General features: G+C 47.7%; 1 protein-coding gene across 1 annotated transcript in view; it reads right to left on the bottom strand.

Moving 5' to 3' along the window:
• The window catches only part of SLC6A5 (solute carrier family 6 member 5), a 305,468-nt gene that overhangs the window by 258,317 nt on the left and 29,713 nt on the right, over positions 1-17,438 (bottom strand). The window contains exon 3 of the mRNA XM_069221331.1: positions 7,130-7,265. Coding sequence (XP_069077432.1) covers positions 7,130-7,265 — 136 coding nt within the window. The remainder of the gene's footprint in view (positions 1-7,129; positions 7,266-17,438) is intronic.

Here is a 17,438-nt window from a genome sequence, read left to right as displayed (position 1 = left end):
ACGGTATTTCTGGGGGTTGCCTTGCGGGAATAGTTATTTTAAGGTCGCGCAGGCCCCCTTTCTAACATTTCTTGTCACCGCGCCATAACTGTGGCATCAAAATAGTTATTTAAAGATCGCGCGGGCCCCCTTTTCAGGGTCGAGCCTGCGTTGCATGCGCTCTGCATGCGTATTGCAGCAAGACACTTTAGTATTTAGAAAAGGGCTCAGAGTCCTGTCAACTTCACGTCAGTGTTTTTTATTGGTTTGTCGGCTTGCGTAATAAAATCTGCTTGCTTTCATTAGTCAAAGGCACGCATACGTCATGCCTTTTCTGGTAGCTAGCCCTACTCGAGCGCAGCGACCAAGTTCAGAAAACATGCGAGGCTCGATGTTTTCCATCGGGCTCGTGGACTTCTTTTTCTCTAATTTACTAGCGCGATCTCGCTTGGCAGAAGTCGAGCGCTTTACATAGTTAATTTCACTTTTTCGGGTGATATACATAAATGCACTTTTGCCCGATAGGTGAAAAGTCGGGTTAGGAGTTTACAACGCGATCAGCTCTAACATGAGCAAACGCGAGACCCGTTGCATTGTAAATGCTTGTTAACATTTCTTGTCACCACGCCATGAATGTTGCATCAAGTGTAATGAGTGCCCAATAGGACGCGCAGATTCTTAGGCTGCATATTTTACCCGGTTTGTTGACTGTAGCTGCATTCTCCTTAACGCACGGGGCTTAGCATTAGTGCGTGTTTACTTCGACAGTTAGCACGAGGTTGGAACTTCCACCTTGTTTACCCTTTTTGGCTCGTATTTCACGGGCATAGTTTTCTTGTATCCGCGCTAACCACTTCTGGGCTGAGCAATTTTGCAAACGCTTATGGAGTTCGTTGTGCATCATGTTGTTGATAATTTTGATTTAAAAACTGTGCAGTATTATTTATACTAGATTCGTGACTTGCTGTTACTATTGTTTCTAATGTTTGTGACTTGTGCCTAATTTGTTTTAGATTAGGTGTGTTTCTTCTTAATTATTACTGTAAGAGCTGTTACATTCAGATATATTAATAAGGTTTACTAAAGGTGTACTCAGTAATTCCATCAACTCGATTGTCAACTGCATATTATGGTGATAGATTGCACTGTTTTTTGCATTTTCAGGGGACTGTGCTAAAGCGTGAAAACTAAGTGGGGGAGAGAAATAAAAAAACAAATTTTAAAGTACTTTTATTTGTTGGGCTTGGTTGGTATAATTTACTTAGTCATGCCATCCAACAGAGTATGTGCAGGTAAGAGAAAAGGGAGGGACCCAGAATTATCACAGCTTTGAAAGCTGGTTCTGGCGAAATTGGAAAATGGGGATTCTGACAGTGGCGACGCGGCATCTGAGAATGAGGACAACATGACTAGTAGTAGTTGCCCTCGATGGTCCGATGTAGCCCCACGCGCTGCGTTTCCCCCAGTGAAGCGCAGGAATAAAGGGAGGGTGCCAGCCCCACAGTCACCATTGCCCTCTCCTGCAGCGATTACTCCCCCCGAGCAGTGTCCTATGCCGAATACTTTGGTACCCTCCTTGAGCGCTACTTCTGAACCTCATGTAGGAGGGAAAACTTCAATCACGGCATCAGGACAAGGGGTGGCGGACATGTTAGCAGATATACGCAAGTCATTGGCCACCCTGGCAGCGCCTTCTTTAGGGCTAGTAGTCCAACCATCACCCCTGCCACTGGTTTCAGCGCCAGCAGCACCGTCCTCAGTAGGACATACAGCCGCCTCCCCTACCCCACAAGTACCCACGCAGGCGCAGGACCTGACCACACAAGTCTTGATGGCGGTGTCACGATTATTAGCGACTATTAATGTCCCAGCAAATAACCCCCCTCCGCCTACAACTCCTTGGGCTTTGAATGATTCCATGCAGAATTCGGTGGCAGAACTGAAGCACCAGGTAGATGCGTTGTCAGCAGCGCGTAGTGCTACGTCATTGCAGGCAGCGGGTAGCCTGAGTGTCAATCCGGCACCAGGCGTTGTGCCTCCTGCTACACCTCTGGATAAAAATAGGGTGAATGGTACAAAAAACGTTTCAGCAAAAGACAGTTCGTCAGCAGAAGGGACAGGGCTTGACGCACTTTTGTCAAGACCAGGTAAGCTTGCTGCCCATGTGAGTGCTGAAGTAAAAGAAAAAATTTGGAAGGGGGAATTTGTGGACATTTTTTCTCTTATCAGGACAAAAAGGAGGGAAGTAGAAAACAAAGATAAGGAGATCAAAGCAACTTCATCTGGGGACAAGAAACCCAGGGTGGAGGAGAACACCACTAATTGGTTGTTCGGTTTTAATGTATTTATGTATGTTATGCTTGAAAAGAAACCCGATTTGGGTATTTCCATGATTTGTTATGCAAACAAAATATTGAAGGCGCACCACATGTATGGAGGTAGCTCCTGGTTGGAGTACAACAGGGATTTCCGGTGGGCTAATGTAGAAGACCCATCCATTGGGTGGGACCAGACGGAAGTAAACGTCTGGTTGGAATGCGTAAATAACAAATTACTTGGGAAACAGCCCTTTCGTTCACAATACTCCAACGATAAGAAAGGGTCATGCTGGGCATTCAATAGGAAGATATGTTTGCGCCCCGCTGGGTCATGCAAATTCAGACACAACTGTCTCTTTTGTGGGCATCCCTCTCACCCAGAGTTTAAGTGCATTAAAAATCCCAAACAGAAAGTCAGAGACGGGAGTAAGCCCAGTAATTAAGTCACCTTTGCCATCACCCATAAAGATTGACGCACTGCTCTCGTGGTTACAGGCTTATCCGGCAAAATTGTCATCCGAATTACTAGCAAACTGATTTTCTTTGGTTTTAGGATCCCTGCCACCAGCGTACCTCCAATTGACCATTGCAGGAATTTAGTATCTGCTTTAAGGAACCCGGGAGTGGTGGCAAAAAAGCTATTGAAAGAACGTACCTTGGGTAGATTGGAAGGCCCTTTCCCTTTCCCACCTTTAGGCGATTTTGTTTGTTCCCCGCTGGGGGTTGTTCCCAAAAAGGAGCCAGGACAGTTCAGGTTAATTCATAATCTGTCTGCTCCCCAGGGGGCATCTGTGAATAAGGCTATCGATCCCCAGCTTTGCTCAGTCCGCTATGCGACTGTTGACCAGGCCCTAGAAAAGTTGAGGGCTTTAGGCCATGGTGCTTTATTAGCAAAAACAGACATTGAATCAGCCTTCAGACTTCTCCCAGTTCACCCTGAGGATTACCATTTACTAGGTTTCCAATTTCAAGGGAATTACTTCTATGATAAATGCATGCCCATGGGTTGCAGTGTGTCTTGCAGCTACTTTGAACAGTTTCGCACCTTCCTGCAGTGGATCTTTTCAAATCGCATGGGGCACCTAGATGTGATACATTATTTGGATGATGTTTTGGTACTGGGCCCCCCTCGGTCGGGTAAGTGCTTGTGGGCCCTCTAGGCCCTAACCTCTATGTTTAAGGACTTTGGGGTCCCTTTGGCTCCTGACAAGACAGAAGGGCCCTCCACCTGCATTACTTTTCTAGGGATTGAGATTGATTCTGTGGCTGGGTAGTGTTGCCTGCCTATGGAGAAGCTACGTGTATTCAAGGATTCCATTAGAGTTGCGTGATCTCAGAAAAAAGTCACCCTACTCCAGTTGCAGGTTTTGGTGGGACAGCTGAATTTCACTCTAAGAATTATACATATGGCTCGCCCATTTTCCAGGTCCATCGTTAGATCAATGGCCGGCCTGACTGAGAAGCATCATCACACCCTGCTGTCTCTTGAAGTCAGGGATGACTTTAGGATGTGGGAGGTTTTTCTGCAGGATTTTAACGGGGCAGTAATTTGGCCTCATCCGGCAGTCTCAAGCCCCAATTTGGGACAGATGCAGCAGGTAGCATGGGATTTGGCGCAATATTGGGCCCCTTGTGGTGCAGGCAAATTGGCCAATGGTCTGGGTAAACAAGGGCATAACAAAGAATATAGCCTTTTTGGAGCTGTTCCCTATCATTGTCACCATTTGGGTTGGTAAATTTAAGGACAGGTCAGTAATCTTCTGGTCCGATAACATGGCTGTTGTGGAGGCAATCAATAGACAAAGGGCTACATGTCGATTGGTACTCCGCCTCCTTAAGCACTTGATTTTAACCTGCTTGAAATTCAATATTACCTTTAGGGCTAAGCATGTACCGGGGGTGTATAATAATGCCGCTGACGCACTATCTCGTTCATTGATGCAGGACTTTCTGAGGTTTCACCCCGAGGCAGCGGAGAAGATGATGGAGTTTCCAGCATCTCTGTGGAAGATTGGTCTCCCGCCCTGCCAGCCTTAGTAGCTACATCCCTGGCCGCACGTACAAAGGGGGCGTACGAGAGAGCTTTTCAGCAATACAGGCTGTTCTTGAAGTCGCAACAAATTTCAGCCTTGTTTACCGAATCAGCTATATGTACCTTTTTACAGCATTTAAGGGACAGGGGTAGACCAGTTTCTTGCGCAAAAGCTTAACTGGCCGCGATCCGTTTTTTCGCAAGACTCAGGAACTTGGAGTCTCAGTTAAACACTTTTATCATTAAGAAAGCGGTAGCTGGATGGGCTAGAGGGGACGGTACCAAATCAAACACAAGGCGCCCAATAACAGCAGTATTATTGGGGAAACTATTGGGCAGTCTTCCCGCGGTGTGTTCTACCCAATTTGAGTCAGCTTTATTTGCGACAGTGTTCGCGATAGCCTTTTATGGCACATTTTGCATCGGGGAACTAGTGGGTACCTCCAGGGGCGATCACGCAGGTGGGCTTTTGTGGGCAGACGTGCTGCCCAGTCCAGAGTTTTTAACAATACTGCTGCGTAAGTCCAAGACAGACCAGCTTAATAGAGGGGCCCACATTACACTCAGCGTGGCTACCGGGTCCCCCCTCTGCCCTGTGAGGCTAGTAAAAGAGTACCTCTTGGTCCGTCCTCCTGCTGGGTCTACCGCATTTTTTATTCATGCTAACGGGGAATGTCTGTCTCGCTACCAATTCTCAGAGGTCTTCAAAGTTTCGCTTACAGCAAGAGGGGTTGACCCGCTGGGATACTCTCCCCATTCATTCCGGATTGGTGCACCTACGTTAGCAGCCGGCGCAGGGCTGCCAGTAGCTGATGTGAAGTCCATTGGTCGCTGGTCATCTAATTGTCACAAGTGTTACATCAGGCGTGAATTGGTCTGATCAGTACTTCATCTCTACGCTGGTTGTTTAAGTGTGGTCTACTCATTCAATTTTCCTTTCATTACAGTTTAATGGCACCACACGTGGTGTGGGTCTTGGGGCATTCATTTGTTCGACGGGTGGCCTACCGGGTGCAACAGCTCCGTGAGCCGAATCCGGCGGCAAGCCAAGACGTGGCTTTCCGATGGTGCGGGTTTGGCGGAATGGGAATCGCAAAGCTTCAACAGCTCGTCGCATTGGCTACAAGATTCGAGGGACTCCAGTTCCCGAATCTCATCATTATTCACCTAGAAGGCAATGATTTGGTGCGCATGGGGCGCAAGGCACTCAGAGAAACAATATTTCTGGAAATCACGAAGCTGGCAAAACAATACCCGAATGCGGCCATTGCTTGGTCTCACATGGTGCCTCACAGCAAGTGGGGCCCAGTAATTAAATAACTAACAATCAATGTCTCGGTGCGTAGACTCAATGTAGAGATGACCCGTTATGCCCGGGCATGGGGCGATTATGGAACATTCCGCATAAACGTTTGAAGGGTCCTGGCATGTTCCACAAGGATATGGTGCACTTGTCAGATGCAGGTACTGACCAGTTTATATCCGACATGTGGTTTTTCTCTTGCAGCCTGTTTGCGGGTGGGAAGGGCGAAGGACCTTTGGGCCCCTGGTCGCTCTTGTGGCAGAAAGTGAGGCATTAAAGTAACCAGAAGCAACAGAGGAGTCCCCAAGGCTGGGGCCCCGGGATAAAACCAGAGATAGGATCCTGAAGTCCTGAGCCAACCTGCGAGATGTACACACCTGACTAAGGGGTAGGGAGCCCAGATCGCTGGGGGGGGCATGGGGCTCCCGCTCTTGGCCGCCCTGTTACACCCCTTGGCAGATTGGTGTTTGGAGGGGGGGCGGAACCCTGAGCGTGTGGGCAAGGAACGGTGAAGTCAGGCCAGCCGCCCCCCCTAGGGATACAGGTGAAGTACGGTTCACTTGTGTGGTCCAATGGTGGTTCAGGGCAGGAAGGGATCCTGTCACAAGAAAATGAGTTATGGTTACAGATGATATCTTATGAATGTGATTTATGTTTTGTAAATATGACTGAAGCTTATTTTGAAGTGATTTATGGTTTAGATATGTTTTATAAAATATCATGACAAAAATTTGTAATAAAACATCTTCCAACAAATAAAGTTTGGCGGTCTGCGTATAGCAGTGTCGGGGGGAGGGCCGGCTGGTGGTCTCCGGGTTCTACACTGTGCGACATCTGCTGCAGGATCACATTCCTGTTGCCTGCGCTTCTCCACAGCAGAGAGCTTGGCAGTGGGGGAAATGTGTTTTTTCTTCACTTATAAAATAGTTTTGCCCATGCAGAAACAACTCCTACACCCCCAACAAATATGAAATGTGCTTACTGTTACTCAACTCGCCGTACATATGCTGTCGATCTGGGAAGGTGGGCGCACAGATATTCCATCCGTGGAAGTGGATTGCATGCACGCTTCTGCATTGGGTGCTTAACTCGGGGGTCGGTCCTAAAGGCGTTCAGCCATTTCAGCCATTTCAGCCACTGTCAGGGTGTGTTGAGTTAAGGTCTGCTGTAAGCTATGGTATGTCGTGTTTTTGTATGTTACAGGCTCAAATTGTGCTACTGGATTAAATGATACCAAGCTGTGCAGTTTTATTTTACATGGTTGCATGTCATGTTGTGTCATGCTGTGTCACACTATGTTGTATTATGTCATGTTCGGTCACATCATGACGTGTTATGTTGTGTTGCATCGTGGTATGTTGTGTACAGTAGTGCTGTGTTATAAGAGGCAGTAATATATCTTATGCTGTTGTTTCTTACATCACAGTGCTGCTCAGGGTCACGCTACATCACGTGGGCCTGTGACCTTGAAGTAGGCGGGACCCCTGGGTTACCTACCTCCCCCGTTCTTGAAGGCCAGGTAAGGGAACCTCCAGACATTGCCCAGCCCCACGGCGTAGCCAACCATGGACAGGATGAAGTCCAACTTGGAGGACCAGTTCCCCCGGGCTTTGTTCTCGTCGCCATCGTCGTCCTGAAAAGAAATGGAAACAAAAGAATGAGGTGCTGAATTGGGCACCGAGTCCAACCAGAGGATACCATGAGCAGAGGCAACCGCCCAATGACAAGCAAAGGCACTCGAACCAATCAGAATCAGTCCACACAGCAACAACCAATGAGAGTAGGAGGAATGGGTTAAAGGTGCAACTGGCTTCAGACCCATCAACAAATATCAGTTTCACGGTTACTGTGTGTGTGTGGGCGGGGGTGAGGGGGGGTAGGGGCTGTGGCACGTGGGCACTAGAGGAACGAGGTCTGAGCAGAAGTAAGAATGATAACGACCTGAATCTTCGGTTCTTGTCATGTCACATTATGATGTTAAATTGAAATGACAGGGTTCCATTTTATCGTGTTATAGTATGCTATGTGCTCTTGTTATATTACACTGTAATTTTATGTTACTTTAAATTCTTGTGGTCTGTTAATATGACACGTTGTGTTTTCTTTGGCCATATTATTACATGTGACGTTCCACCTGCCCCACCCTCTAAGAGTGTTTGTGTGTGTGTGTGTGTGGTGGGTGGGGGGGGGGAGGTCTGTTTGGGGATCTTCAACAGAAAAGGAAAACGGGTTGTTCCTGAACTGCGCGTGCAGTAAAAAAAAAAAATACACATTGACCTGTCAAGGTTTTTCTTGTGGTGGCTATTTTGTTCCTTAGAACCACGGCTCTAATTCGTTTACAGCATTATAAAGGATACATTTAAATGAACCATGTTTAGTATTTTACGAATTGACAAAATGCACGTTTCCCATATCACACAGTGAGAATCAAAAATCGAATAATTGGAATTTATTGGCATTCTGCTGCAATTCTGAATGTTTTTCCGCGCTCGTTGCCCTTGATGTGATATCATCCATAGCGTTCGCTCCTATCACACACTTGATTAAATCCCATGCAATATTGTGGCATACCTCAGTGGGTCAAAGCGTTTACATAGCGCAGGAATCAATTAATTATTACTTTTTTTAATTACACCTTCAGGAAATCTTAACCCGGCGGTATCAAGCGCTATGTAATATCAAATTATCTTTACACAATAACTAAGTCTGGTGTGTGCTTTCGACCCTCTTGCGTCTTCGTAGTTATTAGAAAAAAGGCACATTTGCAGTCATTGCCTCAGAATACTGTCTTTAGCTCGCGCGAGGCGCTTTATCTGAATAGCTTTATTTGTAAATTAAGAACGTGCCAGTGCCCAAAGCCCTCCTCTTAAATTGGGGCTGCTGCAATTAAATGTGCGAACACGGAAAACCGAGGCAGCGTAATCCTGAAACCATCTCGGGCCTCTTTAATCTATTTACAGCCCCTCCCTGCCCCTCAGCTCACTCTTGCAGGTTCTGCTTTCTCCCTTTGTGGAACTTTTTCATCGTTCTCTTCCTCCGTTATTCCCATATGTGTCTTTTGCTTGCAGTAAATGCTTGAAGAAAAAAATATGTGCCGTTCCTCAAAAATAAGGACCGGTGCCCCGCACCGAAACAACAAGCACAAATTAAGCACTGGTTGAGGTTCTGAGGTCTCCTTGCGGGTTTCTGGGAGTGCCCAAGCTTCCGTTCTCGAGAGTTCTCCGGCCTTATTTGGGAGTCCTTGTATTTTTAACGCGTTGGTAATTTGTGCTCCCAACCCGGTCCCGCACCCGGATTAATTTGCTGTAAGTGCCAAGCGGCGGGGTAGGGACTAGGTAGGGGCCACTTTATGCGATCTGACTCCGCCGAATTATTTTGTTGACGTGTCTGTATTTTCCCCTTTCGTGATCGTGAAGCGGATTTTTCTCTCTCACAGGATTGGGATCGTGGGGGACAGCATACGGTGTAGTTTCCAGACCGTAAGTATGGAGCGCCGCACCTTTGGAAAAGATCCCCACCCCCACCCCCCCCCCGCCCCCACGCATAAAGTGTTTCGCCATCGCCACAGAATCAGCGCGAGTTTACATGTCACTACTCTGGAGGCCCGGTTCTAGCGGGTGGGCTGGGCCAAACGTGACCTTTGGCCCTCCCAGTAAGAGCAAAAGTGGCCACAGATAAAGCACGTTAAGTGCCTCCTCCATGTCGGCAAAAGTGATTTTTTGTTTCACTTTTGTATACTTTAATTATCAGTCAGGGTTCAATGAGAAATCTCTAGAGTAGTTTTTATAGCGCATCGTTTTAATAATAGCTGTTTTACTTGTGTACTGCTAGGGAGAAAAAGACCGTCTTTAGATGATGTTCCCTATTTTTCTGCAGTCTGACAAAAAACTCTGTGCATGCCGATAAAAAAAGCCCGATGGCGAGCTTAGCTCAGGGGTTCACCTGTCAATGATGCAGTAGGTGCAGTGGCACCAGGGCCCAGGGTGTGGCTACCTCCAGGACTGTCGAAAATTGGACACACATTGGCCCACCCAAACGCACCCCTGGCCCATCCAGATATAAATTCCTGGAACCGGGCCTGCTACTCTGAAGATGGTGTATGTCTCTTGCTAATTAGCGCTTTCCAAATGGCAATGCCTAGAACATGGCGCTATGAAAACAGAAGCATGGCGCTTTTTGGTAATTAAACAGCACTAACAGTGTTGCGACAAATTACCTCAAATGGGTAACATGCGAGGCACGACAGTGTGAGAATTTCAATATTCATGTAACTACAATTGGCTCGTGTGCTTGTTTGAAGCAGGGCCCGATGCGGGGCGTGTACACGTGACTATACACTAATATGTCTAATCTGGGACAGACAGCGAAAGGTGAACTGTCTGATTTATTCTAATGTAATGGATATATTAAAATAGGGGAATGTGGGTGTGGCTCAAACGACCGTGCATTTGAAACATTATTACAAATGATTTAGGTGCGGATTGATTTACTTTCTAGCACTGGTGGTGCTTAGAGGAATGGCTGGGTAAGTGGGAAAATGCTTTTTTACAGAGCATCGCCAAACACCGCTTTATATTAACGGCGTATGCATTGATTTATCGCGCCAGTGGCCGCATTGGGGCATCTGTTTCCGTGGCACTTGCGTGAACCCGGTGGACTACTCGGCACTAACGTGTTACTGTGAGGGTTCTGCGATGCACCCCCTGGAAGCACGTGTATAAACGTCATTACACGTGAAGGAGGTGCAGGCGTGACGCCAGTGCTCGTGCCCGCAGGGCGCGTGCCCGCAGCGCGCCCCTCTCGGTTTGGTTGGGGTGGTAATGGCCCTGGCCCGCCCAGACTGCGGCGAGGACACTTCCTGAGAGCCCACATCTGCTCCGAAACAAGTGGCATTTGCCCCTCGTCCAAACACCCCTGTGACACCCGAGGGCGGGGGCAGCACTGATATATAACGAGGCACAAAGGGCGCAGGGACTGTCCCGCTGGTCACCAGAAGACCGCTGGGCCAACAGGGCCAGTACCCCAAAGAAAAGCCCCGCAGAAAACCTTGAGAATTGTAATCCAGCGAGTTCAAGGCGGCCCCGCCCGATGAAAAACAAATTTACAGAGAGGGGATACTGACACAGCTCGACATAGAGGGGGTGCTGGGATAGTGCCGGGCACTCAGTGGACTGGGGTGGCACCAGCGTACTGAGAGGGCTGATACGGTGCCATAGCACTGAGCGGGCTGGGTTGGTGCTGGTGTACTGAGTGCAGACAGCCGGGTGGGTGCCAGGGTACCGAGTGAGCTCAGCTGGTGCCAGGGTACTGAGTTTGGTGAGGCGGTTCCGGGGCACTAGGTGGGTTGGGATGGAACTGGCATCGAGTGGATCAGGAAGATGGCGGAGCAGTGAGTGGAATGGACGGTGGAATGGCACTGTGTAACGTTAAACGGTACAAGGGTACTGGTTTGGTACATTTGGCACAGAACTGGGTTGGACGGGTGTGGGCACTGAATATGGTGAGTACCAGTACGGTAGGCTCCAAGTGTTGTGGGGTGGGGGTTGCCAGGGCACTGACTCGGGTGTGACGGTGCCAGGGCACTGGGTACGAAGGAGGGTGCCTTGTATAAGTATAGCTCACTATGAAACGTGAACTGCTTCCAAGCACTGTCTGGTTCAGCCAAGGAAGAAGTATAGCTCACTGTGAAACGGGAACTGCCTCAAGGCGCTGGCTGGTTTAGCTGATCCTAAACAAGAAGCCCGAGCTGCAGCTGCTGGGGTAGGGGTGAGTAACCTTCCCTCAGATTTCCAGAGTGCAAGACCACGCGCGGGGTTCAGAGACGAGCCCCTCGGCTCCGCGAGCCCCGAAAGCTCGGCGAGGCCCTGACCTTTATTACCAGCATACAATGTGTCTCGTCAGCTTAAAGCGCTTCGCTGCTCCCGAGCCTCCTCGACGCACCTCACCTCAATGGGGAGGAGTAGTGCAGGCAGATAGCGCACGCAGGAAGGGACGTTGGATTCCGAAGCCTTTACACCGGCTCCCGTGCTCACTGCAGAGCTGCGTGCGCCCTGTGTGCCCTGATGCACACGACACGTCTTTACATTACTGAAATCAAAGCGCCTGCGTGTTTCCAGACAGTGCGAGGCGCCAGCCGGGTCCGCGTGTGAGATCACAGCACGTGTATCCGGAGGGACCAGCACTACTGCGAAAAAACTACAGGGCAAAGCCCCATGCCCCGCTTCACTTAGCTCCACCGTCCCATCGGTCGGTCAGTCCATTCATCTGTATATCCATACAGTCATTCATCATCCAACCAAACATCCATCCGCCCACCCAGCTATGAACACAATCAACGAAACACTCTCCGTCCACCCAGCTATGAACCAAATCAACCATACACCCTCCGTCTACCAATCTATGAACCCAATCAACCAAACACCAATCTATCCATCTATCTATCTGTCCGTCCATCCATCCACCTAACTGCTCGTCCATCCACCCATCCATCCATTCCTATATCCATTCACCCATCCAATCCACTCACCGACTCATCTACCGGTCCGTCCATCTACCTGTACAGCTATAAAGACGTTCATCAGGCCAGTGCTTCTACCAGTGTGCCATATGAGTAATTTACTATACGTATTGATGCATTCATGCAAAGGGCAGCGTAATTCTAGTCCTTCTATCTTTCTGTGGGTGCCCCCCCCCCCCCAGTCTGCACTAGCCCTCCATACACCCAGTCTAAGGAGAACATCCAACTAGTATGTCTGCCCAACCATTCTACAATTTCCGTCTATCGATCCATCCAATATACTTTAGCCATTCTGTCTGTCACCCGACCAGTCAACCATATCCATCCTTCACTTCCTCGGTTAATCCATTCCACAATCCATCAGTGCATGCAATATGCGGTATGGATCCAATGGGTTGTTCTGCATGCCGTATGGCCAATCTACACTATCCGCCAAATCAGAAATCCATCCCTCCGTCCTTCCTCCTAGCCGTCCGTCCGTCCATCCATCCATCCATCCATCCATCCAATCTGTAGTATCCTTTCAGCTTGTCTGCTGCATCTACAGTATCAATCTACATGTCACTAAGCAGCCTGAGTGTCCTCTGTCCAGTTTCGGAAAGTCACGTATCCAATAAGCAATGTGCACCCTCTTTGCACTCTGACCACTCCATCCATCCACCCGTCATCCATCGTTCGCCTGTCCATCCATCCACTCATCCATCAAATATTCAGTATTTATTCAGTATCTCTGTCTGCAGGATCCCCACTGCAATCTACAATATTCATCTATATATTCAGTGTGCAGTGTTCATTCCATTTGTCGCACTGTCGTTTTTATCCGATTCAATATATCCTTCTATTCACCCACCCGTACATCCATCCCTCCACTAATCCTCTCTGTTTGATAGTCGGATTCAATCCGCCCGTCCATCCATCTATTGAATTATCCTTTGATCCGTCCGCCTATGCCAGTACTAAGCATCCCTCCATCACGCCACCCATTCTTCCATCACTTGCATGTTTTCTTCAGAAGTCAATGTCCAGCCCCCGGGGTTCTCGATGTGATGTTGCGTAATCCCCGGGGCATCAGGTTGACATGAGGTTGGGTACCAGGAAGGCCGAGACCCCGCCCTGTTACAATCAGCGACACCGCTTTGGTCATTTAGATGGTGCTGTGGGCGGGAGGGTGGAGGTGGGGGGTCCCTTCCTCATAGTGATCTTCAGTTTAATGACCTTGGAGGATGAAGGGCGGATCACTACATCTTCTGACTTTTGAAGGCATTAGTTGCACATATTATTGCTATTGTCTCGTCAGGTGTAGTAATCGCTACATTAATACAATTACAATTACCTACATTTAGGAGGGGGCGCCCACTGGCATTGTTCAGGTGCTCGCATTCACCTGTAACATGTTCATATGTAACTCCGGATTTTAGGTGGCATTAAAAGCGATGAACATGTGGGAGTAATTTGCTAATCTGTCTTAAATACCGACTGGGCATCTGGCTTCCCTTTTTTGCCTCAATGCGCTTTTACCTCAACTTTTAAACCGGTGTCAAAGTGAAGCCCATAAAATCGAACCTTTTCACAAGTAAACTGCGAATTTTGCAACTTGCGCATTAACCTCCTGAGCCATCTCGTCACCTTCAACAGTACCGATGTGAAAAGTTGTCCCCAGAACACCTGCCACAATTATCGCAGTTGTACCGTTATGCTGAGCGGAGGCAAAGGGCAGTTGTCTTTTTTTATTAGCTCCAAACTGCCTTGTGTGTGTTTTTTACAGGGTACAAGCTGCCCTGTCTATTCTACAGAGTACAGCAGTGCTTTAAATGGGCCGGCACTGTCCGGTACGGAGTACCGGCACTTTTTTTTAGTTTTTAGAGGGAGAGTATCTGCACTTCTCAAGCAAAACATAATATTTTTAATTGAAGGTTACCGTCACTTCTCAGAAATAAGCAGGTACTCTGGTACATGCACTTCTATTTTTCCATTTCAAAACTGGGGTACAGACTGCCCTGTGTTTTACAGGGTAGAAGCTGCCCTGTACATTTTACAGGGTACAAGCTGCCCTGTGTATTTTACAGGGTACAGGCTGCCCTGTGTTTTACAGGGTAGAAGCTGCCCTGTATATTTTACAGGATACAAGCTGCCCTGTGTATTTTACAGGGTACAGGCTGCCCGGTGTTTTACAGGGTACAGTCTGTCTTGTGTTTTTTACAGGGTAGAAGCTGCCCTGTATATTTTACAGGATACAGGCTTCCCTGTGTTTCCTACAGGCTACAGGCTGCCCTGTGTTTTACAGGGTACAGGCTGCCTTGTGTATTTTACAGGATACAATCTTCCCTGTGTATTCTACAGGGTACAGGCTGCCCTGTGTTTTACACGGTAGACGCTGCTCTGTGTATTTTACAGGATACAGGCTGCCCTGTGTTTTACAAGGTACAAGTTGCCCTGTTTTGTCTTACAGGGTACAATCTGTCTTGTGTTTTTTACAGGGTACAAGCTGTCCTGAGTATTTTACAGGATACTAGCTTCCCTGTGTATTCTACAGGGTACAGGCTGCCCTGTGTATTCTACGGGATACAAGCTTCCCTGTGTATTCTACGGGATACAAGCTTCCCTGTGTATTTTACAGGATACAAGCTTCCCTGTGTATTTTACAGGATACAAGCTGCCCTGTGTTTTACAAGGTACAAGTTGCCCTGTTTTGTTTTACAGGGTACAAACTGTTTTGTGTTTTTTTTACAGGGTACAAGCTGCCCTGTGTATTTTACAGGATACAAGCTTCCCTGTGTATTCTACAGGGTACAGGCTGCCCTGTGTTTTTTACAGGGTACAGGCTGCCCTGTGTATTTTACAGGGCACAGGCTGCCCTGTGTTTTTTTTTTTACAGGATACAAGCTGCCCTGTGTTTTACAAGGTACAAGTTGCCCTGTTTTGTTTTACAGGGTACAATCTGTCTTGTGTTTTTCACAGGATACAAGCTGCCCTGAGTATTTTACAGGATACAACTTCCCTGTGTATTCTACAGGGTACAGGATGTCCTGTGTATTCTACAGGGTACAAACTGCCCTGTGTTTTACAAGGTACAAGTTCCCCTGTTTTGTTTTACAGGGTACAGGCTGTCTTGTGTTTTTTTACAGGGTACAAATTGCCTGTGTATTTTACAGGATACAAGCTTTCTTGTGTATTCTACAGGGAACAGGCTGCCCTGTGTGTTACAGAGTAGAAGGTGTCCTGTGTATTTTACGGGGTACAAGCTGCCTTGTGTTTTTTGGGGCTACAATCTTCTCTGTGTATTCTAAAGGGTACAGGCTGCCTTGTGAATTTTACAGGACACAGGCTTCCCTGTGTATTCTACAGGGTATAGGCTGCACTGTGTTTTACAGGCTAGAAGCTTCCCTGTGTATTTTACAGGGTACAGGCTGCCCTGTGTTTTACAGGGGACAGGCTGCCCTGTGTATTACAGGGTACAAGCTGCCCTGTGTATTTTTCAGGATACAAACTGCCCTGTGTATTCTATAGGGTACAGGCTGCCGTCTGTTTTACAGGGTAGAAGCTGCCCTACAGGATTCAAACTGCCCTGTGTATTCTACAGGGTACAGGCTGCCTTCTATTTTACAGGGTAGAAGCTGCCCTGTGTATTTTACAGGGTACAGGCTGCTCTGTGTTTTACAGGGTACAAGCTGCCCTGTGTATTCTACAGGGTACAGGCTGCCGTGAGTATTGCAGGGTAGAAGCTGCTCTGTGTATTTTACAGGATAAAGGTTTCCTTGTGTTTTCTACAGGGTACAGGCTGCCCTGTGTTTTACAGGGTGCAGGCTGCCCTGTGTATTTTACAGGATGCAAGCTTCCCTCTGTAGTTTACAGGATACAAGCTGCCCTGTGTTTTCCAAGGTACAAGTTGCCCTGTTTTGTTTTATAGGGTACAATCTGTCTTGTGTTTTTTACAGGGTACAAGCTGCCCTGAGTATTTTACAGGATACAAGCTTCCCTGTGTATTCTACAGGGTGCAGGCTGCCCTGTGTATTTTACAGGGTACAAGCTGCCCTGTGTATTTTACAGGATACAAGCTGCCCTGTGTTTTACAAGGTTCAAGGTACCCTGTTTTGTTTTACAGGGTACAGTCTGTCTTGTGTTTTTACAGGGTACAAATTACCCTGTGTATTTTACAGGATACAAGCTGCCCTGTGTAGTCTACAGGGTACAGGCTGCCCCGTGTTTTACAGGGTAGAAGCTGCCCTGTGTATTTTACAGGGCACAGGCTGCCCTGTGTATTTTACAGGATACAAGCTGCCCTGTGTATTCTACAGGGTAAAGGCTGCCATGTGTTTTACAGGGTACACGCTGCCTTGTGTTTTACAAGGTACAAGTTGCCCTGTCTTGTTTTACAGAGTACTAGATGTCTTGTGTTTTTTACAGGGTAGAAGCTGCCCTGTGTATTTTACAGGATACAGGCTTCCCTGTGTTTTCTACAGGGTACAGGCTGCCCTGTGTTTTACAGGGTAGAGGCTCCCCTGTGTATTTTACAGGATACAAGCTTCCCTGTGTATTTTACAGGGTACAAGCTGCCCTGTGTTTTACAAGGTACAAGTTGCCCTGTTTTGTTTTACAGGGTACAGGCTGTCTTGTGTTTTTTACAGGGTACAAATTGCTCTGTGTATTTTACAGGATACAAGCTTCCCTGTGTAGTCTACAGGGTACAGGCTGCCCCGTGTTTTACAGGGTAGAAGCTGCCCTGTGTATTTTACAGGGCACAGGCTGCCCTGTGTATTTTACAGGATACAAGCTGCCCTGTGTATTCTACAGGGTAAAGGCTGCCATGTGTTTTACAGGGTACACGCTGCCTTGTGTTTTACAAGGTACAAGTTGCCCTGTCTTGTTTTACAGAGTACTAGATGTCTTGTGTTTTTTACAGGGTAGAAGCTGCCCTGTGTATTTTACAGGATACAGGCTTCCCTGTGTTTTCTACAGGGTACAGGCTGCCCTGTGTTTTACAGGGTAGAGGCTCCCCTGTGTATTTTACAGGATACAAGCTTCCCTGTGTATTTTACAGGGTACAAGCTGCCCTGTGTTTTACAAGGTACAAGTTGCCCTGTTTTGTTTTACAGGGTACAGGCTGTCTTGTGTTTTTTACAGGGTACAAATTGCTCTGTGTATTTTACAGGATACAAGCTTCCCTGTGTATTCTACAGGGAACAGGCTGCCCTGTGTTTTACACGGTACAAGCTGCCCTGTGTATTATACTGGGTACAGGCTGCCCTGTGTTTTACAAGGTACAAGTTGCCCTGTTTTGTTTTACAGGGT

The sequence above is a fragment of the Pleurodeles waltl genome, chromosome 3_1 (genome assembly GCF_031143425.1).
Source record: "Pleurodeles waltl isolate 20211129_DDA chromosome 3_1, aPleWal1.hap1.20221129, whole genome shotgun sequence".
Classification (NCBI taxonomy): domain Eukaryota; kingdom Metazoa; phylum Chordata; class Amphibia; order Caudata; family Salamandridae; genus Pleurodeles; species Pleurodeles waltl.
The sequence above is the reverse complement of the archived record's forward strand: the minus strand, read 5'-3'. Positions and strand labels throughout refer to the sequence as shown.